General features: G+C 44.1%; 1 protein-coding gene across 10 annotated transcripts in view; it reads right to left on the reverse strand.

Annotated features, from left to right (window-relative positions):
• Positions 1 to 26,237, reverse strand: part of Gatad2a (GATA zinc finger domain containing 2A) — a 112,991-nt gene that overhangs the window by 24,478 nt on the left and 62,276 nt on the right. For 4 of the 10 annotated variants that reach the window (XM_077796309.1, XM_077796310.1, XM_077796316.1 and 1 more), the window contains 2 exons: positions 20,835 to 20,955; positions 13,783 to 14,051 (listed from right to left, as the gene is read on the reverse strand). In XM_077796309.1, coding sequence (XP_077652435.1) covers positions 13,783 to 14,051; positions 20,835 to 20,879 — 314 coding nt within the window. In that variant the 5' untranslated portion in view covers positions 20,880 to 20,955. The remainder of the gene's footprint in view (positions 1 to 13,782; positions 14,052 to 20,834; positions 20,956 to 26,237) is intronic. The other 6 variants (XM_026389942.2, XM_077796314.1, XM_077796311.1 and 3 more) reach the window with 3 other exon arrangements.

Here is a 26,237-nt window from a genome sequence, read left to right on the forward strand (position 1 = left end):
TTTCAAATTACGATGAGTTTACTGGTATTTAACCCATCGTAAGTAGAGGAGCATCAAAAAAAATTTATTCACGCTAGTATTCATAGGCTTATTATTGTCATTTTTAGTTGAATAAGAATCTTCAAAATTTCTAACAAGGTAAATGTCATAGATATATCCCGCAAATCTAAAGGCTGTTTTGAGCCCAGAGATGGAAAAGGGGCCACAGTGCTTCAGGCAAAGAGATTACTGTCATGGGAACCCACTCAGCCTCATCTGGCTCCATGGTCTAGCCATGATACATCCTGATGTATCATGGCTCAAGTAAATTTTTTTCCCTGCTGCCAAAGTTGCGCTTTGAAAAGCAAGACTTACTAAAAGTTCAATAGGGCTCACCCCACAGATAAGAGAGTTTCCTTGCAAAATCTATTCAATCAGATGTCACCCAAATTAGCAACCCTGCTGGGCACAGTGGCACCCATCTGTAATCCCAGCAGGGTTAGGAGGCTGAGGCAAGAGGATCTCAAGTTTAAAGCCGCTCTTGGCTACTTAACAAGGCCCTCAGCAACTCAGTGAGGCCCCGTCTCTAAATAAAATATAAAAGAAGGCTGGGGATGTAACTTAGTGGTTAAGTGCCCTTGGGTTAATTCCCATTACCTACAAAATTTTTTCAAATTTAAAAAATTAGTAACTGTAATGTTGTCAGACCCTTATACCTACTATACAGCCCCTACAGAGTATTAAAAAAAAACCTATTCAGAAAAAACCTGGCACAGCCCAGGGTGACCTGGACACTGTGTGCCTGCAGATTGGGAGGTCAAGAATAGGAAGGTGGCTGGTCAGGGTTTCCTTAGGCTTCAAACATTGGGATACTACCCTGTATCTCATATCCCACTGCTCCCAGATCACCACTACCCTGGCCTTGGAATGTCCTATATTGTCCAGCATGTCTGTCTTTACTCTCTCATTAAAGTATCCTAGCCTACTGGGCTCGACACAGGTCCAGAACATCATCTCTCCTGTCTTCAGAGGGGGACAACCAAACCCAACACCCAGTCACAGCTCCTTGACTAGCCCTTCCCAGCTTCCAACAATCCAACCCAGCCTATCTTTCTGGCATCTGCTTTTAGCACTGTGTACCTTCTGACCCTGACCCCTGTGCAACCTGATTTCTAGGCTATGTGCTCCCTTGAGTATATTACCTGGACCATTCAATTCCATGTTATCAACAAGACACTCCAGGTCCTCCTGAAGGGAGGTAAAGATGAGTCCCTGAGCTGACAGTTCTCTCTAGAAAGCTCCCCTGTGGGCTGGGGATGTGGCTCAAGCGGTAGCGCGCTCGCCAGGCATGAGCGGGGCGCTGGGTTCCATCCTCAGCACCACATACAAATAAAATAAAGATGTTGTGTCCACCGAAAACTAAAAAAAAAAAAAAAAAAAAAAAAGATTCTCTCTCTCTCTCTCAAAGAAAGAAAGCAAGCTCCCTTGTGTTCAAGTTGTTTTTGAAAGTTGTCAGAGTCCCTGCCTTGAGGAATTCTGCCATGTCAACAAGGTTTCAGTTCCACTAATACCTGAAGCTTTTCAATTTGGTTATTACATCACAGCTATTTTTAAGATTTACTTCCAAAAACAAGCAGCCCTATGACCTGGAACATGAGGAAGGGGCACCGAGCAATGTGTGGTATATCTCCCGTCTCTCCACCCATCAGACACTACCCTCCCTGTCTCCTGCTCCAGACGGAGCACAGGGCCCTTCCATGTCACCATGGCACCTGCAGAGCCATGGCCACAGGGAACTCAGTGTCTCCAAAGGCAGATGGTTGGGCCTGGTTGTGTGCCTTCCTCCCCTGGGGCCTGTCCCCTGTTCTTTTATTTTCAGATACTCTTGAGTTTCCAAGGTTCTTCTCATCAGCATTATGACAAATCTCACTCTACAATGAGATGTATACAAGTGGGACTCAGAGGGGAGGGGTGAACCAGCTCAGGCCACAAGTCAATCAGTACACATTGTATCAAAATTGCCAGACACCCATGTTCTTTTTCTACCACCAGCTGTCCCCTCAGACTAATATTGTTATAATTTGTGTGTTTACTTTGAGAAGAAAAACAAGAACTCTTTCCAATCAGTAATAATTTTTTAGTTGTAGGTGGACATAATACGTTTTTATTTTATTTATGTGGTGCTGAAGATCGAACCCAGGGTCTCACACAGGCAAGACCAGTGCTCTACCACTGAACCACAGCTCCAGCCCCATCAGGTAGGCTTTTCTTTTCTTCCCAGAGCTCTTTCAGAAAAGTGGGGAAATACTTCCAGGTATGATTCCTGCTCTCCCCATCACCACCACCATCCTGGGTCACACATGCCCTAGTAAAGTCCCAAATATCCACTCTGTTTCTATCTGTTCTATACACACAGGCTCCTGCATTCTGGTACTTCTTACTCCCTTCATTCTTCCTCTTCACCAGATCAGGGTGCTATGAGGGAGATATGAAGGGCTCCCTTGGGCCTAGGGAGCACTCAGGATACAAAGTGGCTATAAAACTACTGGGCATGGTGGTGCATGCCTATGATTGTAGTGGCTTGGGAGGCTGAGGCAGGAGGATTGAGAGTTCAAAGCCAGCCTCAGCAACAGAGAGGCAGTAAGCAACTCAGTGAGACCCTGTCTCTAAATAAAATATAAAATAGGGCTGGCGATGTGGCTCGGGGGTTGAATACCCCTGAGTTCAATCCCTGGTACCAAAAACAAACAAACAACTGGCTATAAACTAAAAGCAACCTATGTGAACCCAGTCTTAACTAGCATGGTAGAAGCTGGCCTTCCTCCTGGGATACCACAAATTAGATTTAAATTACCCGCCATAGTGTCTGAAGTATTAGTTACAGGAAAAGGAGCCTGTGGGCATGCAACAAAGCAGCAGCAGGAATGTGTGCTGGAAGGGAGATGTCAAGAAGCACAATAGCAGAGATAGAAGTCAGTCATTTTAAGGTAGGGTAATGCTAAGGAAGAGTCTGAGGTTTGGTATGTGGACGGAGGTGGATATGCTATCCACCTCTATCATGTGAGCTGAGTCACTTTGGGGACTTAAGAAATAGGGCACCATGAGTCGGTCATTCTCATGCCTCAAAATAATCTAATGATTTTTAAAGTACCCGTGTATTTCTTAGATTTCAGTTATTTCAAATCTCCATCAAAGGTGTATAAGGGAAATGGATAGAAAGACAGAAATGGGATAAGGGGCCCACAGGGAAGGGGCAAGGCAAAGACAGAAGCAACAAAGCCCTGGACGGGTGGCAACAACCAATGGCAGGAAGGGAGCACAGAACCCAGAACCGATTTCCAAGGGAACGTACCTCTCAGTTCCCAAGAGCTGAACAGCTAAGAAACTCAGGCAGGCTGTGGATTTCTAGGTGTAGCTGAAGTAGCCTCTCCCTGGGGGCCACCCAGCCTCTACTGGGAAGTTGCAGAGCAGCAGGCAGAATTAAAAGTGAAAGGCAGCAGCTAGCCTCCAACAGGTGCTGGGGAGGGGCTGGAACAGTGGCAGGGGAGAGGGCTGCTGAGTGTGGGGCCCAGAGAAGCTCAGAACATCAGAGGATTCCCAACCTCCAGACTGCAACATTTAGGGAAAGTAGGTTTCTTATTGTAGGACATCTAAAGCTCTTGCACAATGACAGGGGTCAAGGAAGGCTATAGGAGAGCTATAGCGAGAGGCCATATACCACATGTTCCCTTATTATGTGAGAACCCAGCCCTGTCCCAAACCATCATCCTGACAGCTGGGCCACATTCATCCATCTTGCTCAAGCACGCATTCCAGCAGACAGCTGGCTGGCGGGCCATGCACAGCTGTGGTGGGACACAGTCATGAGAGCAGGGGACAGAGATTCAGGTCTGCATGTTACTGGTGAGGACTCCCACCTACCCCCACACACTGGCAGCCAGTACAGCCACGACCAGATGAGTTTCAGCTTTGTGACAAACACATTGGGCAGTCATTCATCTCTTCCCACCACAGATCTGGCCTTGTGCATCCATGAGAGAAGAAAGGGAGACAGAACTAAGGACATGATAATACTTATTGGTCAGAGCCTGGACCCTCACTTCTCTGGGGACCAGTGGCTAAAATTGTAAATACTGACAACATCTAAAGAGGATAAAGCACCCAGGTCATCACACCCATGAATATAAAACAGTTCAGACATTTTGTGGTAAAAATCTGGCAGTTTAACACAACTAAATACACAGCAACCCTTTGACCCTGCAATCTACTTGTCAGATTGGTGTATATTAAGAGAAAAGCTGTAGCTCAATGGCAGAGCACTTGCCTGGCACATGTGAGGCACTGGGTTTGATCATTAGCACCATATAAAAATGAACAAATAAAACATGGGGCTGGGGATGTGGCTCAAGTGGTAGCGTGCTCGCCTGGCATGCGTGCGGCCCAGGTTCGATCCGCAGCACCACATACAAACAAAGATGTTGTGTCTGCTGAACTAAAAAAATAAAATTAAAAAAAAAAATGAACAAATAAAACAAAGGCACACTGTCCATCTATAGCTATATATTTTTTAATTGGAAAAAAAAAAGTTTTTAAAAAAGAGAAAAGCTAATCATCCACATGGCAATATCTGAAAGGTCACGCACAGCAGCAGGACTCAAACCAGCCACAAGCCAGAGACTATGCAGGTGGCTATTAAGAGAGGAAAGGATGCACCATGCGTGTTGCTCAGTAGCACACCATACACACACCAGGGGTAAAGCAATCCCAGAACACTAGCAGTGAGGGAAGTCAGATCCTAAGGAGCACATACTGTGTGAGTTCTTTTCTAGGAAGTCTTTGAAGAGGCAAGAATAGTCTAGCATGAGGAAGTACACTGAGACAGGGAGGCAGGAAGTATATGAAGGGCTCTCCTCAGGGAATATTCTGGGTGATAAGGTTCTCTACCTTGATTGGGGTTTGGATTACTCGAGGGCATGCATATATCAGAACTTATGGTCTGGAGCTGCACCAGTACCTCTGTTGCTGGGTAAGTGTCCTCCAAAGATCCACATGATACAGGTTTGGTGCTCAGGCCATGGTATTAATGGAAAGTGGTGGAGCCTTTAAGAGGTGAGGCCTGGTGGGAAGGTTTAGGTCACTGGGGGCATACTCTCTGAAGAAGACTCTGGGACTCCAGTCTTTTTCTCTCTTCGCTTTCTAGTTTCCACAAGGTGAACAGCTTCCTCCACCACACACTCCCACGAAAATGTGCTACCTTTCCACAAGCTTAAACAGTGCTCAAAATAAATCTTTGTATTCTTTTTAAGCTGATTAAACTTCAGGTATTTTTATTGCAGAAGTGAAGAACTGACTAATATAAAACCTCCTTGCAGAAACAGACCATTCTATTACTACCTTTAACATTCCTTCCGGAGCAGCTAGTGTAAAAGATCATTTACTCAACAAGAATTCTACCTACAGCCCTTGGCGTCATTTTGGAAGTTAAGTGATGCATACTTTTTCTGGCTGTCCCCATTTCTGCGCAGAATGAAAAGAGGTTTTCCACACAATCCCACATTCTAGACAACAGGTAGTTGTAATATAACTTGGCTTTCAGATTTGTTTTTGCTTTTGGAATGGGAGTCAGATATTAATGCGAGTATAAAAGATGCCCACACAAATACATGACTGTGCCACACCAAACCCTGTTCATTACTTTTAGTAAGAGTATACAGTTATACAGCCATCCCCACAATCCAATTTCAGACAACCATTCAAAAAGTTCCCTTGTGTTGCTCTGCAGTCCCTACACTTGCCCTGGGCAACCACTAATCATTTTCCATCACTTATCTCCAATAAATTTGCTCCTGTGTGATACACATGAGCATGCTTGCATTTATCTGTGTGTACTGGGTGGGGGGGGATGTTGGGGGTGGAACCCAGGGCCTCTGTACTCCCCACTGAGCTCATGGCCACCTCTGACCCTTCTTTTTTGGACATATCCTATAAGTGAAATTAAGGATTATGTAGTAAATCACTGTGGGTCTGTCTTAAATCCTTTTTTTTTTTTTCCCCCAGTACTGAGGATTGAATCCAGGGGCTATACCACTGAGCATCCCAGACCTTTTATTTTTAAAACTTTGAGCAGGATCTTGCTACATTGTCCAACCTGGCTCCAAACTTATCAAATCCCCCTGCCTCAGTCTTCCAAGTAGCTGGGATTATAGATGTGCACACAGTTTAGTTCCTCCTTTTTAATACTGAATAGTAATCTATTATATGAATGTAGCACTTTTATTTTACCCATTGAAATTTGGGTTGTTTCCCCTTTAGGACCATTATAAAGCATGCTGCTATGGACATCAATGGGTATGGGTTCTGATGTGTGGGTGTGTTTTAATTTCTCTTGGGTAGACTGCTAACCACACAGTAAGTTTTAGAGTTTTGTGTCTAGCTTGGTCAGAAAATGCCTACTCATTCTATTTTATATTCCTGCTAGCAATATATGAGTTTCAGTTTCTATATATCCTTGTCAACACTTGTTATTATTTGTCTTCTCCTATTATACCTATCCTTGAGACAGTTTCATGGCCTAAGTATGGTATATCCTGCAAGAAGTTCTGTGTGTACTTTAGAAGATGTATCCTGCATTCTACAGCTGTCAAGTCAGGCCAAATGGGTTGGCAATGCTCTTTGAGTCCTCTATAAAACTACTGACTTTGTTTAGTTGCTCTATAAATCATTGATAGTGAAATCTCTAACTATAACTGATGAATTGCCTATTTCTACTACTAATCCTATCAGTTATGCCTGAGGTATTTGGGGGCTCTATTGTGGTACAAATACATTTATGATTGTTTTGTCTTCCTGATGAATTATTACAAAATGTATCTCTCTGGACAGTAATAGTTTTTATCTTGAATTCTATTTTCTCATAGGACAACTCCAGTACTCTAATGGTTATCTGTGGTACATCTCTTCCCATCCTTTTACAATTATCCTTGAAACTAAGGGGTGTCACTTATAATTAAGCAGGATCTTGCTTTTCTATCCAGTATAATAATCCCCGTCTTTCAATTGGGATATTTAAACCACTAATATTTACTGAAATTGTTGATATGGCTGTGTTTACACTTGTCATTTTGCTAGTTGTTTTTTTGTTTTCTGTCTCCCCCCTCTCCCCTATTTCTCGGTAAACTCCTTTTGTGTAAAATATTTTTAATGTAACTGTTGGTGAGCTGCTAAGTATAAACATCATGGCAGTCAGTATGGAGGTTCCTCAAAAATACTAGGACTGGAACCACCATATGACCCAATTATATCATTCCTTAACATTTTTTCTAAAAAATTAAAGTCAGCATACTATAATAATATATAATACCCATCTTCTTGGCAGCACAATTAACAATAGCCAAATTGCTGAATCAGCCTAGGAGTCTGTCAACAGATGAGTGGATAAATAAAATGTGATATATTATCTCAATGGAATCAGACATAAATAATAATAAAATTATGTAATTTTGCAGAAAAAAGGATGGAACTCAAGTATTAAGTAAAATAAACTCAGAAAATCAAAAGTTGTATGTTGTCTCTCATATGTGGAAGCTAGAGAGAAAAAAGGAAAAACGTGGCGGGGGTTGGAGGATCTGATGAAAACAGAAAAGAGACCAAGAGTGGAAAGGGACTCAGAAGGAGGGAAGAGAGAATGGAAAGGAGAGGTACTAGGCAATGAAACTGACCAAATTATATTGTGTGTATATGTACGTGTCTATCAACAACTAAAATATATATACATATTTTTTAAAAAACATAAAACTTTAAAAATTATTTTTAGTTTATCACCTTAATTTTTCTGTTATTTTTCAACTATATTTTAGAGTTATTCTTAACAGTTGCTTCAGTGACTGCAACAGCATTTTAATTAGTCACAATATTTAAGATTAATATTAGCTTGATTCTAGTGAAATATAGAAATTTTGCTGTAATACTGCTTAATTTCATTCCCTTTTTATTGTACTATTATTATACACACACACACACAAACGCAATAGGTAACTGTATAGGCCCTTTGGTCAGTTTTTAAAGTGTTCAAATCGTAAGGCTTTTCCATTAACACACACATTTACTATTTCCAGTGTTCTTTTTCTTCCTGTAGACAAGCTGTCAACATGTCATTTCTCTTCAGCCTAAAGAACTGGCAAATGTGCCAGCAACAGTTTCTTCTCAATCTTTGTTTATTTGACAATGTTTTAGTCACCTATTTCTGACAGTTTTGCTGGATATAAAAGTCTCGGTGTGGTGGCGCATGCTTGTAATCCCGGAAAGTCAGGAGGCTGAGATCAAAGAATTGCAAGTTTGAAACCAGCCTTAGCAATTTAGTGAGGCCTGTCTCAAAATAAAAGTAAAAAAGGACTGGGGATGTGACTCAGGGTTTGAGTGCCCCTGGGTTAAATTCCCAGCACCCTTCCCTTGCCATGCCCCCAAAGTCTGGGTTGCAAGTCAGGCATGGGGGCTCACACCTATCTCCAGTTATCCCAGTAACTGGAGGCTGAGACAGGAGGATTTCAAGTTCAAGATCAGACTCAGCAATTTAGTGAGACCATGTCTCAAAATTAAAAATTAAACCAAAACAAAACAAAAAGGGACTGGGATGCAGCTCTGTGGAAAGTGCCCCTGGATTCAATTCCCAGTACCGAAAACAAAAATTCTGGGTTGACAATTTTCTTTTAAATACTTTATGAATGTCATTCAACTCCCTTTTAGTTCCACTGCCACTAGTTAGAAGTCAGCTATTAATCACAGCAATGTTCCCCTGTATGTGATAACTGGGTTTTTTCCCGTTATTTTCAAGATTTTCTTTTCTTTTTTGACTTCTAACAGTTCCACAATGATGTGTTCTTGTATAAATCTCTCTATTTTTGCCACTCAGGATTTGTTGAGCTTCCTCCTCAACTATGTTTCAGCCATTACTTTTCAAATAGTTTTTTTTTTGTCTTACTCTAAACATAACCAAACCTGGCTAATAGACTCATTGACCTCATCATTTACTCATCTCCAAGACCGTCACTTTGACCAACAAGGACAAGGGGCACGGAGGCAGGGATGCTGTTCTCCACTCCAAACTGAACAATTTCCCATTTTCACACCTACAGAAAAGCTACTGGTCCTCAACCTGCATGGGCTGGGCAAAACTTCCTCATCAAGTAGCAAGGAGAAAATATAGGAATATAGTCCCTGGCAATTGCCATAGAATCTCACAGTTCTCACCCAGAATTTAGCAGGGTTTTTTTTTGTTTGTTTGTTTGTCTGTTTTTTTTTTTAAATATAAACACTTTCAGATTGTTATGTGCCTCTGGCTAATTTCCAGAGTGCTGAAGTGATTTTGTTTTGGTTTTGTCACTTCCGATTTGCTTTATCACTGCATGTTTTGGAAAGAGGATTTGATGATCTCCTTGCTCAAAACTGAAAGTTGTCCTCCAGTTAATTTTAAATACAAAACATATGTTAGGAGCTTAAGTTGAAAAAACTATCAAGTTAGCCAGGTGTGGTGGTACACACCTACTGTAATCCCAGCTCTGTGGGCGCTGAGGCAGGAGGATCACAAGTTTGAGGTTAGCTGAGGTAACGTAGTAAGATCCTGTCTCAAAATAAAAACTAAAAATGGCTGGTTGTAGCTCAGTTGTAGAATGCCCCTGGGTTCAACAATCCCTAGTACTACAAAAAGAAGAGCAAAGAACCAAGTTAGACAGGAGTCAGGGAAAACAACACAGCCATTGATCCCATCATTTTATCTGCCTCTGCATGCTCCAAATCATCCCTCTATACATACAAACATGCATATATATGTATGTATGCACAAATATATGAATACACACATAAATATATATACACCTCTTTAGGAAATTAGCTAGTGAATTGAAGTTGCTAAAGAAAAGGGAAATTCCCTCTCCTAGAAACCATTCCATCTCTAACCTTTAAAATACCCAAATTGGGTCAGAAGATGGTAGTAAGACAGCTTTTTTTTTTTTTTTTTTTTTAAAGGCATAATTTTGAAAAAGAGCCAAAAAGAAATTCTAGAAAAGAAACAGGCAACCCTTGGTATTGGTAGAGGGGACTGGTTCCAGAACTCCCTATGGATGACAAAATCTGAAGTTGTTCAAATCTCTTAAAAAAAAAAAAAATATATATATATATTATATATTTTAGTTATTGATGGACCTTTATTTTATTCATTTATTTCTATGCAGTGCTGAGAATCAAACCCAGTGCCTCACACATGCTCTACCACTGAGCCACAACCCCAGCCCATCAAGTCTCTTATATAAATGATATATTAGTATCTGCATAGAACCTATGCATACACACACACACACACACTTTAAATCATCTCTAGAACATTAATACTTAACACAGTTTAAATACTATGTAAATGTAAAACAGTTACACTGCATTGTTTAGAAAATAACCACAAGAAAAGAAGTCTATGTCTCAATGCAATACTGGTGTTGAGCACTGAACTCAAGGCCTTGTGCATGATAGGAAAGCACTATACCACTAAGCTACACCCCTAATCCCTGCCCAAATATTTGATCTGATGTTGGTTGACTCTGTGGATACAGAACCCACAAAAGACCAACTGTACTACAAAGCACTAAAAATGAATCACTGCTATATACAACAACACAAGTAAATCTCACAAAGACAATGCTGAAAGAAAGCAAGGGCATACACTATACAAATCCTACAAAAGCAGAAAAAAACTAATCTATGCTGTTGGGAGTAATCACAAGAAAGTGAATACCAGCTGGACACGATGGCATATGTTTACAATCAAAGTGACTTGGGAGGCTGGGGTTGAAGGATTCCAAGTTCAAGGCCAGACTGGGGAACTCAGTGAGACCCCCGTCTCAAAAGGCACAGGGGTAGGGGGGCACTCCCCACTTTGGGATATAGCTCAGTAGCTCAGTGCTAGAATGCCCTGGGTTCAATCCCTAGTCCAAGAGTGAAGGTGAGAATGTTGGTGCAGAGAGGAAGGGGAGGAGATAAGAAAGTGATTACCCTTGGAAGTGGGCACAAGGGGGGCGCTTCAGGAGTGCCAGCAATGTTCTGTTTCTTAATTTGTGTGGTTTACCTTTCACTATTCTTGCTATATTTCAATTTTAAAAGATGAAAATTAAATCATCTTGGCAGGACAATTTAAAATTGACATGCTGGATCTGTAGTCAAAGACTGTCACCCAACCCACACTGTGGTTAGATAAAGCTGTGAAATTAAATGCTACCTGAAAAACCAAGGCACAGCCACAATGTGCTGAAGGGAGGTCTCTCAAAGGGTGTTCCCAGCCAGACACATCCAACAGGGATTCAAAGACTGACTTGAGCCACTTACTCCAGAACGGATTACAGTTTTAGAATGGTCCTGGGCTAGACATGATCCTTTGTTCTCCTTTTTTCTTTCTCTTTTTTAAAATATTTACTTATTTGTTTGTTTTAGGTATACACAATATCGAACCCAGAGCCTCGTGCATGCTAGGCGAGCACTCTACCACTGAGCCACAATCCCAGCCCCCACCCTTGTTCTCCTCGATTCTGTCAAAACCTCACAAATGGACTTGCCCAAAGAACCAGACAAGATGCTCAATGTGAGAACTTGGGGTGAAGGGTACATTAGACTACCTGAGACATCTCATTCTGAGTAAAGCTACAGATTGAAGGGAAATTATCATCAACACTGCCTAGGTGGGCTTCCTGCCTTACACTCTAAGTGCCAAAGCTGATGAGTATCACAGTCCTTGGTCACCCCATCAACCTGCAAAGCCCATTTTACCAGCAAAGGAACTCAGGCTAAGGTCAACCACTGAGGAATAGTCAGGGAGCATGGCTTGACCCCAGCTTTGCCTGCTAGTCTCCAGAGCTGGGCCATTTCCCTGTTCTCACACTGCTACACAACAGACCTGGAATGTCTCTAGTGCTCTAGGAGGACCCTTGCCCACTTCCTGGGCTAATCTCTGTTCTCTGCATCCTCATATCCTTTATATATAAGAAAAACAGGGCTGGGGATGTGGCTCAAGCGGTAGCGCGATTGCCTGGCATGCGTGCGGCCCGGGTTCGATCCTCAGCACCACATACCAACAAAGATGTTGTGTCCGCTGAGAACTAAAAAAAAATAAATATTAAAAATTCTCTCTCTCTCCCTCCTCTCTCACTCTCTCTTTAAAAAAAGAGAAAAACACCCAGACTAAATTCGGTTAACAATGATATATTGTCTAAGTGACCTTAGTTTGGAAATTAATGGCCCATTGGGAAAAGGAACCAAGAAACTCAGAGGTCCCGTGTAGCCTTGGGCTTTGACAAAAGAAAGATCTGGGTTTGATTCTCAACTATGAGTTCTTTTGACAGTAAACCTCTCCCTCACATTTCATGGACCTACTCTGCAGAGAAGCATGGTGATTATGGGAGAAAATGCAGACTGGAGTAAGAGGAACCAGGCAGTTTCCCATATCCCGGTTTCTCATGCCTTGACTCCAAACCCACCCCTGGCTGCTCATTGATCTGAAAACAGACTATGTTAAAGGGAGGGTAAGGAGTCTTGCACCATTTATACATTCATCTTTTTATTCTCAGAACTGAAAATGAAGTCCTGGGTTTAGAAGCAGGGTGGCAGAAAGCAGTCAGAAAAGCTTTTTTTGGATGGCAAGAATACAATGCATGTCCCTAAAGTCAAAGATGCTTTCCCAACAGGAAGGGTGTTGGATTTTCCCACTTATCTCACATAGATATGGATTCTAAAAGCCAAGAGACACCAGGCTAGACAATCTCCTAAGTTCTTAGGATCCCTACACTCTGGACTCCAAAATGAATTTAGCACAAAGACTACAGTCTGGTAACCCTATGTCAGTCAACACAGATGGGGAGGGCGAGGAAGGTAGCAGTTTCCCCTACTCTGCAATGGTTGTCCCTGGGCAAAGAGATGTGGAAAGACAGGCCCCACACAAGGGAAAGACTTTGGTTAGCAGTAAGGGAAGATGAACCAGGGGTTATAGAGGAGACTGTCAAAGGGCTAGGGCCTGAAGTGGGCATCTGATTGTGAACACTCTAGGGAGCTCTGAGGGGAGGGGTGATACAAGAACAGATGCTAGGTCTGAATCTCTCCCTGCAGGGAAAAACGGGAATTTATTTAAATGAAGAAATGAGGAGACTGATTGCTTTTAGGCTCTGAGTCCTCACAAGAGCTAAGCATCAGGCAAAGTCACCCAACATAATTAGTGATAACATAGAAGGAACAAAAACAACAAGCTGAACTCAGGCGCCACCAAGACAAGCAACTGAGAGGCCCCTTCCTCTGAAGAGGAGAACCCCAGGCTGGGCTCCCAACTCCAATACCAAGTGATTAAGGCAGAGTGTAGATTCCCTAGCCTCCTGACCCACAGATCTGAAGAGCAGGGAGATAAAAACCACATGACAAACTCAAGTTTTCCTATAAACCAAAAGCACTGAGATGATTGATGTGATACATGTACATGTTTAAAAAAAATATGCTGACAGTAAGGTTATCTGACAGGGATAACACCCTCATCCACCTCCTCCTCTCATACCCTATTCCCCAGGATCCAAGACCCCAGGAGGGAGGAGGGAGGTTCCTTGGCCAGGATGGCACAGCTGCCAGTGAAGTGATGTCAGAGTGGAACCTACAGATATGTGTATGACAAATCAGTAAAGGTGTTTCCTCCAAGCCTGCTTGGGTCCTAGAGTGTGGCTCACCTCTGCCTCTACAATGAATCTCTCTTTGGCTCCAGCACATCTCCCTCCAGGTCCTCCCACTCACCTGTGTGAGGTTCGCATATCCACTGGCCCGTCGCTCACCAGTCCATCACCTCTGCCCATTGTGGTGGCCTCTGCTGCCCTCAGCAATCCTTGGGCTGGACCTGCTCCTGGCTCAGGTGTCACCCTTGTATCTCCATCAGAGTTTAAGTCTGAAGCTGACGATCCTCTCTCCATTTTCATTTTCTTGCTCTCCACATCATCCTCTATAGGGTCCAGTTCAAGGGCTCGTTTCTGACTTCGTGTTCGGCATGCTTCCTCAGTCATTCTGAACTTTGAGGGGAGGAGAAGACACAGCATTTTAACTGGGCATAAGGAAGTTACTACCTTTAAAAAACTTTTCAGGGTATTGGCTTTGACTGTATTCCTTGCTGTATGGTGATAGAAGTAGGTACAACATACAACAAATGCAGGTCTGCAAAAGCATCTCCAGGATATTTCTTTATGGCTTGGGGGGAGGGGCAAGCTTAATCTCAGTCTCTCAGGGGCTAGAAACCTGTGGGTAGCTGAACAAAAACAATGGCTGGGGGCTGCTTATCAGACAGGAGGAATTCTGTGCACTGACAAATGAAGAGAAAATAGAGGAAAATTTTTCTAGATGGGAAATAAGACCTAAGGGATTGTGAGCATCTGCACTGGACTAGAGACATGTGGAAATCAGGAAGGGCATAATCACACTGTCCTAGAAGCAAGGTAGGGCCAGCCCAACCCTTCACTAAAGTGAATGGGTTGACCCCTGATGCTCCACTTCAGTGAATGGAGGTCTCCTCACTCCCTGCTTACCTCCAGGAGGCAGGGAGTGAGGATGACTTTTAACCCTCTAGTTGCCAGAATGGTACACTTTGAGGAAAATGAGGCCTGGCCCATCAATGTGCCACCACCCTGTACCTGCAGCACACACATATCTTGATTTAAAGAAGAAAGAAAAGAAGGAAAAAATAGCTGAATCAGTTTTTGATCCCGTGACATCACTGGGCTCCACATGACCCTTCCCAGGATTCAGTCTGAGAGACAAAGCACTTTCCAGAAAACCAGTCTGAACCGGTTCCAGACAACAAGCTGAAGTGCTGTTAACCCTCACAGAGACAGGATGGAGGACAGCGCAGCATGCCTGTCTGCAGGGAGGCAGCAGGCATTCCACAGCAGGATCCAGAACACAGGCACTTTTTTAAAGGGACCACTTTAAGCCAGGCCAGCCTTCATGTCCCAACCGGTCAAGGGAAACAAGACTGGGAAAGTTGAGGTCTAACTACTCCAGAGTTCAATAGGGGACAAGAAAGAAATAAGTTGCTGAGCTCTCATACAACTTCCCATGTCATAGTTTTCTGTGGGATAGTTAGATAGAACTTGTGTGTGAGCCCTACAGAAAACCCTGGCTCACACCTTTGGCATGCTTTGTGCTGAAGCCCTATGATTCTTTCTGTGCTCTTGAAGGAGGGTACCCATCTTCCCAGCGCCTCAGTTTCCTTATTGGTGAATACCCTGGGGAGGCTTATCTCAGGTAGTGCTGGGCAGATCCAGTTCCAGAAACCACCTTCTGGCAGGCTGGGGGCTGAATGGCAAGAAGGGGTTCCATAATCATATACAGAACCTACTCCTGAGCTGATTCACTTGCCACCTCTTTTAAGGCACTGACTTCACAAGTGAGCAATAGTGCAGGAACCTGCCCAAATGTGCTCTTTCGTGGGCTTACACTGAAAGGAAAATGTGACAGCTGCTTCATGCTCCTGGAGCCAGAGAAAGTATGTTTGCACATGCTAGCCTGGCTAAGCACAGCCAGCCCATCCACAAGGGTCAAATTAAATAGGTCTCTCAGCCAGGGCAGACTGAGTTGCTCCTCATAGGTCTCAGAAAGCTCTGTGCTCCCGACCCCATACTGATGGAAGAGGGTGGGACCTAACAACTTCTCTCTCAGCACCAACCACATGCCATGATTAGCTCTAACATGACCTAGACTAGGGATTTAGAGTTGGGTCCCAAACCTGGATGACTTTAGGCATTCAGATTTAGCTTCACTCACCCTCTCAGCGCCTCCTGCAGTTCCAGTCTACACCTACCACACACCCCACACCAAATGTTTGGCTCCCAGCTGCCTTCAGTTTGCCTGCTCAGTGCCCTGTTTGTCTAATCCAGGCCAGCTGCCCCTCCAATTCTTCCTTCCTTCTAAAGTTATATGGCTTCTGCCTTTCCACCAACACACCTTGACTACAAATGCTGTCAAACCTGCTCAATGACAATCTGTCTGTCCTGTCTTCCCATGAGACCCCAAACAAGTCTGCCCTCTGAATGTCCATCACCCTTCCCCACTGTGAGAGGGATGGAACACCTCTCCTTTAGGCATCACCCAAACCAAGAGTTTCTCAAATGTTCTTGTCTCAAATTAGACAAGAAAAGAGTTTCTGACAACTATCTTGGATAGCAGGTACATGCACTCCAAGGCAAAGACCAGAGAGGAGACTATCTAGTGAAAGTTGAAACCAGAACTTCAAAAAAGAAGCCAAACACAGTAGTGCACGCCAGTAACCCCAGGAAGCTGAGGCAGGCGGGTTACAGCTCAGTGGCAGAAGATCCCTAGGTTCAATCCCAGTACCAAAGGGTTGAGGGGGAAGGCCCCACTGAGGTTGGAAAATTCTGCCACTTACAGGTGAAGGTGCAGCTGGGGATGTGAGGATGTGGGGATGTGGGGATGTGGCTCAGTGGTAAAATTCTAAGCCTAGCATGTATGAGGTCCTGGGTTTGATTCCCAGCAGCACCAAAAGGAAAAAAGTGGGTAAAGCGCCTGGTCTGGCCCAGTGCCTACAGGGGTTGGGGGTGGGCCAGACCAGAGATATGGACATATGACACTGACCCTTCCCTGTGACTTGTAAACACCCCCATCCCCAGGCTTTCCCACACTGCCTCTGCTCCCACTAGACAGGGCTCCTCTGGACTCGTAAGCTCTGTTCCACAAAGCTCATCAAAACCCAAGACCTGGGCTGGGGTTGTGGCTCAGTGGAAGAGCACTTGCCTAGCACATATGAGGCATTGGGTTCAACTCTCAGCACTGCATAGAAATAAATAAATAAAATAAAGGTACTGTGAGGGGCAGGGAAGAGCAGACCCACCCACAAAGAGTTCTGGGGTCAGTGTCTCCAACAGAGGTCCCAATGCCAGGGTGTGCTTAGTGTGCAGTGTCTGGGGGAAGCCAAACCCAGGTCCAGAGTTGATGGTTGGCTTCATGTCCTGGGCCTTCCAGAGAAAGGTCACTGGGTGGGTGCAGAGCCCATCCTGCAGAGGTCTCAGTGAGCTCTGACCTCCCCACTCAGACCTGAGCTTCCTTCACAGTCCTGTCCTTGAAGTGGACCCTGCTACTGGCCAATTCCTGGTCATCAGTGAGTGTGATCCTGGGGAAGGGTTATGTGCTTGCAAGGCAAGGCTCCTTCTTCCTCAAGGCAGGCAGAACCAATATCCCCAGCAAACCAGGGTTTCTGGCCACTGCACTGCAAGCACAGACATAGTGACAACTATAAAACTGTCAGAAAGAAACCAGTTTTGATGGCTGCTGCCTGTAAAACCAGAAATCCCAATAGCAGTGGGCCCACATTACCGGTGAGGGCCCTGAGGCTGCCAGGGCCACTTATCAGCACCCACATCTCACTCCAAATACCCCAACTCCAGGCCTCAGGCCTACAAAGCAAGCAACACTTGCAGTGTCAAGAAAAACCTGATGCTTTGTCCTCTAATGCCCCCAGGCTAACAGGTAGGTGGGGGCACAGCACAGGTCTCCCTCAGCTGGAGTCTAGGCAGGCAGGCTCCAGTAGCCCTATGAGGGCCCTTTATAGGCCAAGCCATGAGGGCCTTCGCCAGCCCAGGGCAATAGGGCCACTGAGGCTTTAACACTTTACTGATAATGGGGCTTTAGGAGAGTTGCAAGTTTCAATAATCTCTATTCTATTCTGCTTTATTTTAGTAAAATGCCACTATCCAACTGGTCTGAGAATCTCAGTCAGAAAACATGTTCTAAAACAACTGCAAAGAGACTGCTGATAATAGAAAAAAAGAAGACTCAGGAAATCAAAGAACCCAGCACACTAGGCCAGTTATTGTCATCCCCCCCCACGGCCACTAGGGATTGAACCCAGGGGCGCTTAACCACAGAGCCACACCCCCAGCCCTTTTCATTTTTTATTCTGAAACAAGATCTTGCAAAGTTGCTTAGAGTCTCACTAATTTGCTGAGGCTTTGTTTTTTGTTTGTTTTTTTATAAAGAGAGAGAGAGAGAGAATTTTAATATTTATTTATTTTTTAGTTTTCGGCGGACACAACATCTTTGTTTGTATGTGGTGCTGAGGATCAAACCCAGGCCGCACGAATGCCAGGCGAGCACAGCGCACTACCGCTTGAGCTACATCCCCAGCCCATGGCTTTGAACTTTTGATCTTCCTGCCTTAGCCTCCTGAGCACTGGAATTACAGGCGTGCACCACTGCATCTGGCTAGTAAATGTCTCTTGATAACGTAAAAAACAAAGTTAATAGAAACAAATTTGAGCCCTACCCTTGAGGTATTATTAACGATATTGTCTACACTATAACATGGTATCTATATTGTACTAACATTCTACAGGTTGAGTATCACTTATCCAAAATGCTTATGAGCAAGAGTTTCAGATCTGAGTTGTTTCCACCACCACCACCACCACCACCCCAGATTTTGGAATGTTGGCATAGACCTCACCAGTTGAGCATCCCTAATTAGAAAATGTGAAATTTGAAATGCTCCAAAAACCCAAAACTTTTTCAGCTTCACGTTAGCACTTGGGAAAAAAAGAAAAAGAAAAAGAAAGAAAGAAAACTAAAAAAAATGTTTAGAAACATTTCTGGTGAGGGATGCTCAACCTGTACAAGTATAAAAAATATCCATATTCCAAACATGAAAATGAGACTTAGTAATAAGGTGGGTGGTAGAAGTAATAAGGAATAATAAGGAATGTGGTAGAAGTGACAGGACTGATGTTCTGAAAAGTAGATTTTTCTGGGGTTGGAGGGGAATAGTCAGCAACCAAGAGTGTCAGGTGACAGTGCTGTGGGGACATAAGGGGTGGACCTGGGGTGGTCAGAGCATACAAAGCAGCAAGAAGCCCAGAGAGAAAGGACAGCATCAGAATTCAGTTTTGAAAGCAGACATGCCCCAAATGGAGTGCCCACAGGAGGAACAGCATTCTAGTGCCCACTTGTTCCCACCAGTACAGAGGCAAAGTTAGAGAAGGTACAGGAAGGTGCTGAGCTCACAGTGACACCACGAAAGTGGGGTAAACTCAGGAATCTAGGAAGACAGGAGGGTTCCAACTTTTTCTAGAGGGTCATGCGGCTGGAGAACAGACAAAGAAGGAGGGCCAAGGAGAGCAGAGGGTGAGGGGAGTTCCCAGCACTTTGTGACTCAGACCTGGAAAGGGACAGCTTTGGGGACACAGACTGAATGAATGGTGGGTGTACTCTGAAGATATATCAAAAGTTGGATGAGAGGGGAGGAGAGCTGCTTTGTTTGGTTTTATTTTCCCTGAGCAACCAAGATGGAATTACTTTTCTGAGATGGGGAAGGAAGGTCAAAAGTTTATTTAGATATGCAAAGCATGGGGGTACTGCACCTGGGGGCAGCCACTGTTCTCAGGGAAGCTAGAGACACCTTTTCCTGCCAGGAGGGAAGACAGTCTTCAAATCAGCAGGGTCAATGATAGGGTGCAGGCATGTTATTGGCTCATAGCTAGCCTCACTAGCATTCGGCCAACCTAAACTTCAACAGCATCAGAACATATAGGAATGACAGTGACACAGAGGTCTGCACATGGGTCAGAGTGCCCCTAACTTCATGAAGATGCACAGTGCAAACAAGTCTCTGCATCCTGACAGTACCAAGGGTGGGGACTGTGCTCTTTCTCTCTCTCTACACCTTCATCTCCTGCCTGGGTCCAGAATCCCCATCTACTCTCCCCACTGTAGCACAGCCTAAGGAAGTTGCATCCCTTCTGGTGGCTTCCTATCTCTAAGTCAAACTCAGGTGTCTCAATGTGTCCCCAGAAGTACCTGGGGATGGAGAGAACAGCTAAGCCATGTTCTGATGCTGTGTTTCACATATCTTCCTGAGTAGAACAGACACCTCAATCTGCCTAGATTGGCCTGAGTCACTTCCTGACTCACATCTCCGAGTAAAAGAATGGCTGGGATTCATTTCAGAAGGAACTAAAACCAAAAATGCCAGCTTTCAACTTTTAAACAACATCAAATCTCACTAAGGACAAGTACAAGTAATACAATTTAACTCAGGAGATAAAAAAGATGTTCCAAGCAGTCAACTTCCATAACCAGAAATAGCACTGAACAGAGAGTGAGCCTCAACTCCGTCTTGCACACAGTAGCTGGCTACAGGAAGTTGAGCCTCAGTTTTCTCATCCTTACATCATTGACATGCAATGATGCTGAATACAGTTTGAAAGAGAAGGACCAAGTTGCAGGACAAGTACAGTAGCACACAGCATTTTAGAAATGGTTATCATTGCTTGGCCTGGTAATGTACACCAGCAACTTGGGAGGCTGATGCAGGAGGATCTCAAGTTTGAAGCCAGCCTAGGCAACTTAGACTTTTGTCTCAAAATGAAAGAACAAAGGACTGGGGGATGTAGTTCAGCTGGAAAGCATCCCTGAGTTCAATCCTCAGTACAAAATATGAAATGAATCATCTATAGGGAAAGAAAACTGAATAAATATTACTCAAATCAAAACTGAAAGGAACTGAACTAAAAATCAGCAGATGACTATCTCTAAAGGATGAATTATTAAGGAACTTTCACTTTCTGTAGTTAACATTACTGTACTGTCTAAACTCTTTAATGGTAACTATGCATTAGTCTTGTACATTAAAAAAAAAAAATCGAAGAATAAAAAGGAAAACCAGGGATTGGAGGTGTAGCTTAGTGGTAGAGCACTTGCCTCGTATAGGGGAGACCTTGGATTCCATCCACAGAACCAAGGGAGGAAGGAAGAAAATAAAGGCGCAATCTAGATAAAATAACACCACCAACCTGCTCAAAGTTCAAGTGTAAGCCAAAGGATGGGATAAGTGGCATCCAGACTGCAGGGAGGAGAGAGCTAGGAGCAGAGACAGGGTTGGGGACGGAGGCCAGCTCCTTCAATGGTTAAGACCTAGGAAGGACACAAGGTGAACATATCAACTTTAGCAGTCCAGGAGAGGCCACCGTCCCTTTCCCACTGTTTATCTGAAATATCTACACAGCTTAAAAAATCCATCATGTGTACCACTTACCAGAGACTCAAGCTCTAAAACAGTAAATCCAACCCCTTGGCTCATCTCCAAAGCACATCTACCTGGGCACTAGCCTCCCTGAGTGATCACCACAATAATTACCAGGACAGTATCCCTTATCAAGGCACTGATGGGGACCCATAGCAACAATGCCCATATCACTCAGCAGTTTCATTTCTCCTGGCTTGATGCTAAACCCTTCATCAACCAAAGTTTCTTTTTCCCATTCATCATTTGCCTTCATTTCAGTGAGCAGCACAAGTGTGGGCTCAGTATGTACTATTGAGTTAAGCCTACATTTCTGTAAATTAGCCTTGCAAAAATCTGTGGTTCCTAAGGTGCCCTGTAACAAAGCCAACAAGTCAAGTACCTTCCTGAAAAAATCCACCACTCTGACTCTGGAAAGCATGTGGTGTGGACTGAAGACTGCCTTCAGATGAGGCCAGGACAGAACAGGAGAGACGTTCCCCACAGGGAAACGGCATGGGCCAAGCCACTAAGCAGGGAGGTCTCATGCCCAGGAAGGAGGCCCTGGTGAGTCCTGTGCTAAAGGTTTTCACAAAAAGAAAAAAAGACTTACTACTCGCTAACTGAAACTGGATTACAATCTTTGTGGTTGTGAAACTAAAGACACACCAGAAATACAGGCATTTTTATTCTTATACATAATATCAGAATGGGCTCACAGCCCAGTGGTATGTCTAGGAGCTCTGTGGGCCTTCAAGGACCCCAAATTAAGGTGCCAGAAAGAGACTCTCTCCTTGCAATGGTTCTAGAACATGACAAGCAGAGGTGAGGTTCCACTGGCTTATGCCAAATGCTTCTCATGCATACCAGGAATGACGGCTGCCACTCACTGAGAGCCTCCATGAGTGAGAGCAGGCTTGTGTGCCCCTCAACAAAGAAAGAAAATCGAAGTCTAGATGACCTAGATCTGAAGTCCAGGCCCATCCCTTCTCTTTCTACCTAAACACTCTGTGGACAAGTTACCCAAGGCAACACCTTCCACCGTATGGCTCAAAAAGTCTTTGGTTAACCACATTTAACTTCCTGTTTTCTCCTGAAATGATAAGACACTTGGTAGGGTTCAAGTGACACATGCACATGCCAGTATAGGAGAATAATGGAACACCCATCGTTGGATGCCTCCATGGCAGCCATGCTGGAAGACCAGGCCACAAACAGAAAGTACAAGCTCCCTTACCCCATGTCAAAGTATTTGGGATTCCACTGCTATACCCACTAGGTATGAGAACAGAGACAACTTGTCAACATTCCTGGAAGAGTGCCAGCCACACACCAGGAAAATGGCAAACACTTAATTCATGAGCAGATTCAAGTTTCAGAGGGGAGCTAGCTCTCTGAGGTGACTAGACTGAACCCCTCAGACCCCCCTTTTCAACAATGGGATCCTCAGATCCCATTCCAAGTTTATTGCTCCTCTATTGTTAAACAGAAAATGTGTTTTATTCTTCCTAAAAAGAACTTTTACCTTAAAAAGAGCAAAACTCCTAACACCAATTGAGCAATTACCCCACAGATATCTCCACAGATGATACTCATACCCACATACTATAAGATAAATACTATCAACTCTCATTGTACAAGTGGGGAAACTGAGGCACAACCTGGTCATGTGAGTGGCCAAAGCAATGCTGGGGGCTGAAAGTCATACTCTTCTAGGCAATGCCCTTCAAAACACTCCCCAAGTCAGACCCGAAGTTTCCAGAGGACTTGGAAACACCTCATGAGTAGCAGCTCAGGCTGACCTTGTACTCCCACCCCACAAAACCCGAAATGAGAATGTTCATGACAATATATTGAGTGTCAAGAGTGAGTCCACACCTTTTGGTGTTTGCTTTCGAAGTACAATAAGTTCTGCTGTATCACAACACTTATACAGTGTTCCTTAAATCACTGCAGAATGTGAGACCAGGCCTTTAAAATGCAGAGCTTGGGCTGGGGCTGTAGCTCAGTGGCAGAGCACTTGCCAAACATGTGTGAGGCACTGAATTCAATCTTTAGCACCATCTACAAATAAAATAAAGGCTTTCTGTCCATCCACAACTACCAAAAAAAATTATTTTTTTAAATGCAGGGCTTATGGGAATAATGTGGCTAAGCACCATATTTCATCCAAAACTTCATCCAAAACATACAAAAAAGTTAGACATCTGCTAAGTGTGGGTACACAGGCAGTGTGTTTGATGGCTAAGAAACACACAATGTCACATGAAGTCTGGCCTCTCACCTTGGAAAGAGCATGTACTTATTGTGACACAGTGGGATGCAGGTTAGTGTAACCTTACCATGAACTACACTGTAAGGAGCCAGTCCAACCACACTAGGGGATAGGAGGGGCTATAACATGCAAGACCTGAAAGGAACTTGGTGTACATCTGCGGTGTGGGCACTTTGATTTTGTGTACCATTGGTGTCCTGTTTAGATGGGAACCGTTTTCTAGAGTTCCCTAGGGCAAGAGAACCAAACTTTTTCTAAAGGGAGACCACTCAATAACTTTGACTTCTGGGGACCATTTGATCTCTTCATGTGAGGCCTCATGGTTCAGATAATGCATACTTGAATGGCTGTAGCTATGTCCCAATAAAAATGTATCTAAGCACTATCATTCCGCAGGCCACAGTTTCCTAATCTCAGCCTGTGTTTCTCCTAGAGAAAACCACACATAAGCAAGCACAGTATTTGTGCCATGCTCCAACTCTTCCCTAATGTATATTGGAAGAAGCCTGTGTTTCCTAAACAAGTCTGATAACAGAACTGACAGGATTCAAATGAGTAAATTCAATTTGAGCCCTGAATTTTTTCATATTTTTTTTAGTTGTTAATAGACTTTTATTTATTTATGTGTGGTGCTGAGAACCAAACCCAGTGCCTCACACATGCCAGGCAAGTGTGCTACCGCTGAGCCACAGCCCAAGGTTTACCCTTCAAAAGAACTTCTGTTTCAAAAAAATACCAATTACAGACAAGAGCACTTGCTGTGGGGTCAGTTTTATACTATCTAAAAAGCCTTACAAGCGGGGCTGAGTTGTGGCCCAGTGGTAGAGTGCTTGCCTAGCATGTGTGAGGCACTGGGTTCGATCCTCAGCACCACATAAAAAAATAAAGTTAAAAAAAAAAAAAAAAGCCTTACATGCTTGGAACTCTCAAGATAAACAGGCGGGGGAGGGGGGTGTGGTGGCTGGGGTTAAGGCTCAGTGGTAGAGCACTCGCCTTGCAAGGCCTGGGTTTGATTCTCAGCATCACATAAAAATAAATAAAAGTTATTATGTCCAACTACAATATTGAAAAAAAAATTTTAAAAAGATAAACAGGCCCCTCATAGAAGGAAATTATGTGCTACAAAACTCAATTACTGTGGCAGACAAAACTTTAACCCTTGCTTCCTAGGTGTGGGTGCTAAGTGTCAAGGTCAAAGCCCTAAGGAAAAGCATGGAAGCTGAGAGGGACTGGAGGGCTGCAGGCCTAGTGGGGACAGGGTGAGTAGCAAAGGAGAAGTCTTGCGGAGGATGGGGTGGAAAGTAACCCAAACACATTAAGGTTGAGTATCTGGAGGACTGGGGGGTCCCTATGGATACCCTGTGATGTGATGGAGCTACAGGGAATGGGTTTACCAAGTAATGAGGACTGGCCTTCATGAACCTCAAGGATGTTTTACCAGGTGGGGTGGAGGGGCATCCAGGAGGCAGAGTCCATATTACCCTTCTGGATGCTGCTCTGTGCTGCCTATGACCTTCCCACTTCAGAGCAGATTCTAGGAAGGCAGGCATCCTACACCCTGTGTTCTGTCCTGAGGAATGGACAGAGATCCCAGAACTAAGTCACTGGGCAGTCAAAGGTCAGTACTTAGTACATTTCACTTGAAGCTACAGCTCCACAACTCAGTCTCAGCCCCAGCCCGAGGACAACAGGGGAATTGCTGGGACCTAGCAAAGTGCAGGCTCCATCTGGTCAGCACCTTGGTCCTTCAATTCTGCCAACATTCTCATGAATACTGGGCCTGGTCATCATTTCACCTTCAGTCTGGTAGTATCCTGTCCAGCCTGGACTCCGGGACTGGATACGGGTTTTCTCTTTTGCTTGGGGTAGAGAAAGGCCAACAGAGCCACCACATAGATGACCACTTTATACAAAGAGAAATGGGAGAAACAAATCTTCCTGTCTTGTGGAAGGGGCTTTGTTGCTCTTTCAAAGGCTTTTCATAAGGTAGGCAGTGCCACTGTTAGCCTTCCACAGACAGAGCAAGGTTCTCAGGGCCTGAGCAGGGGGCCTTTGGCCACAACTATGCTGTGGGTTCCCAGGAAGCCACAGGCAGAAGAAGAGGGAAAGGGACAAGGAATACTCAGTATCTGTGACTTAAGAGCATCTGAATCTTTAAAAAAGACCTTCTCAAAGAGACAATGGACACAGGAAGGCAACAGAAACACCTTCCCACCCCTCAAACTGTAGCACTCTGGGCTAGTTACAAATGAAGAAACCCTGCTCCAAACACACACATAGGCTGTGCACCTATACTCACACATTCATATTCATTCATTCATTCATTCTCTTTCTCTCTCTCTCTCTCTCTCTCTCTCTCTCTCTCTCTCTCACACACACACACACACACACACACACACACACACACACACACACACATTTTTACCCCCTCCTCCCATTTCTGAAGTCTTACCCAAATAGCTCAGAAAAGATCTCTTTCTTCTATGTTTAACTCTAAGCAAAAGAAACGGAGTTCTAGTAATTGATTAGTGTCTGCACAGCTACTGCCGTAAGTGTCCCAAGAATAAGGTAAACTACAAAGGTTGGAAATAAGAAATAAGACCAGACACAAGGGCCAGAATAACCAATTTGTGAAGTACACAAAGGAGCCCAGAGCCCTGCAGAATCTCTCTCCTGCTGCATTCCTGCCTACCTCCCTCCACTTCAACCCATTCTTCCTCAGCCTGGTGGTTTCTCACTCAGTTGGAGCAACAAGACATTTTCAAATCACTAGCAATAAGACTTCACTCACTGCTAGCACTTCATGCTGAAAAAAACACAGTAATTTTAGTATCCAAACAAGTCAAAGAAATGGCTACTGTGTGCTTCTATGGACAATGCATGAACTCAAAAGGAAACTTTTGCAGCATGTGGAGCTGG

Source organism: Urocitellus parryii, chromosome 3, assembly GCF_045843805.1.
Source record: "Urocitellus parryii isolate mUroPar1 chromosome 3, mUroPar1.hap1, whole genome shotgun sequence".
Taxonomy (NCBI): domain Eukaryota; kingdom Metazoa; phylum Chordata; class Mammalia; order Rodentia; family Sciuridae; genus Urocitellus; species Urocitellus parryii.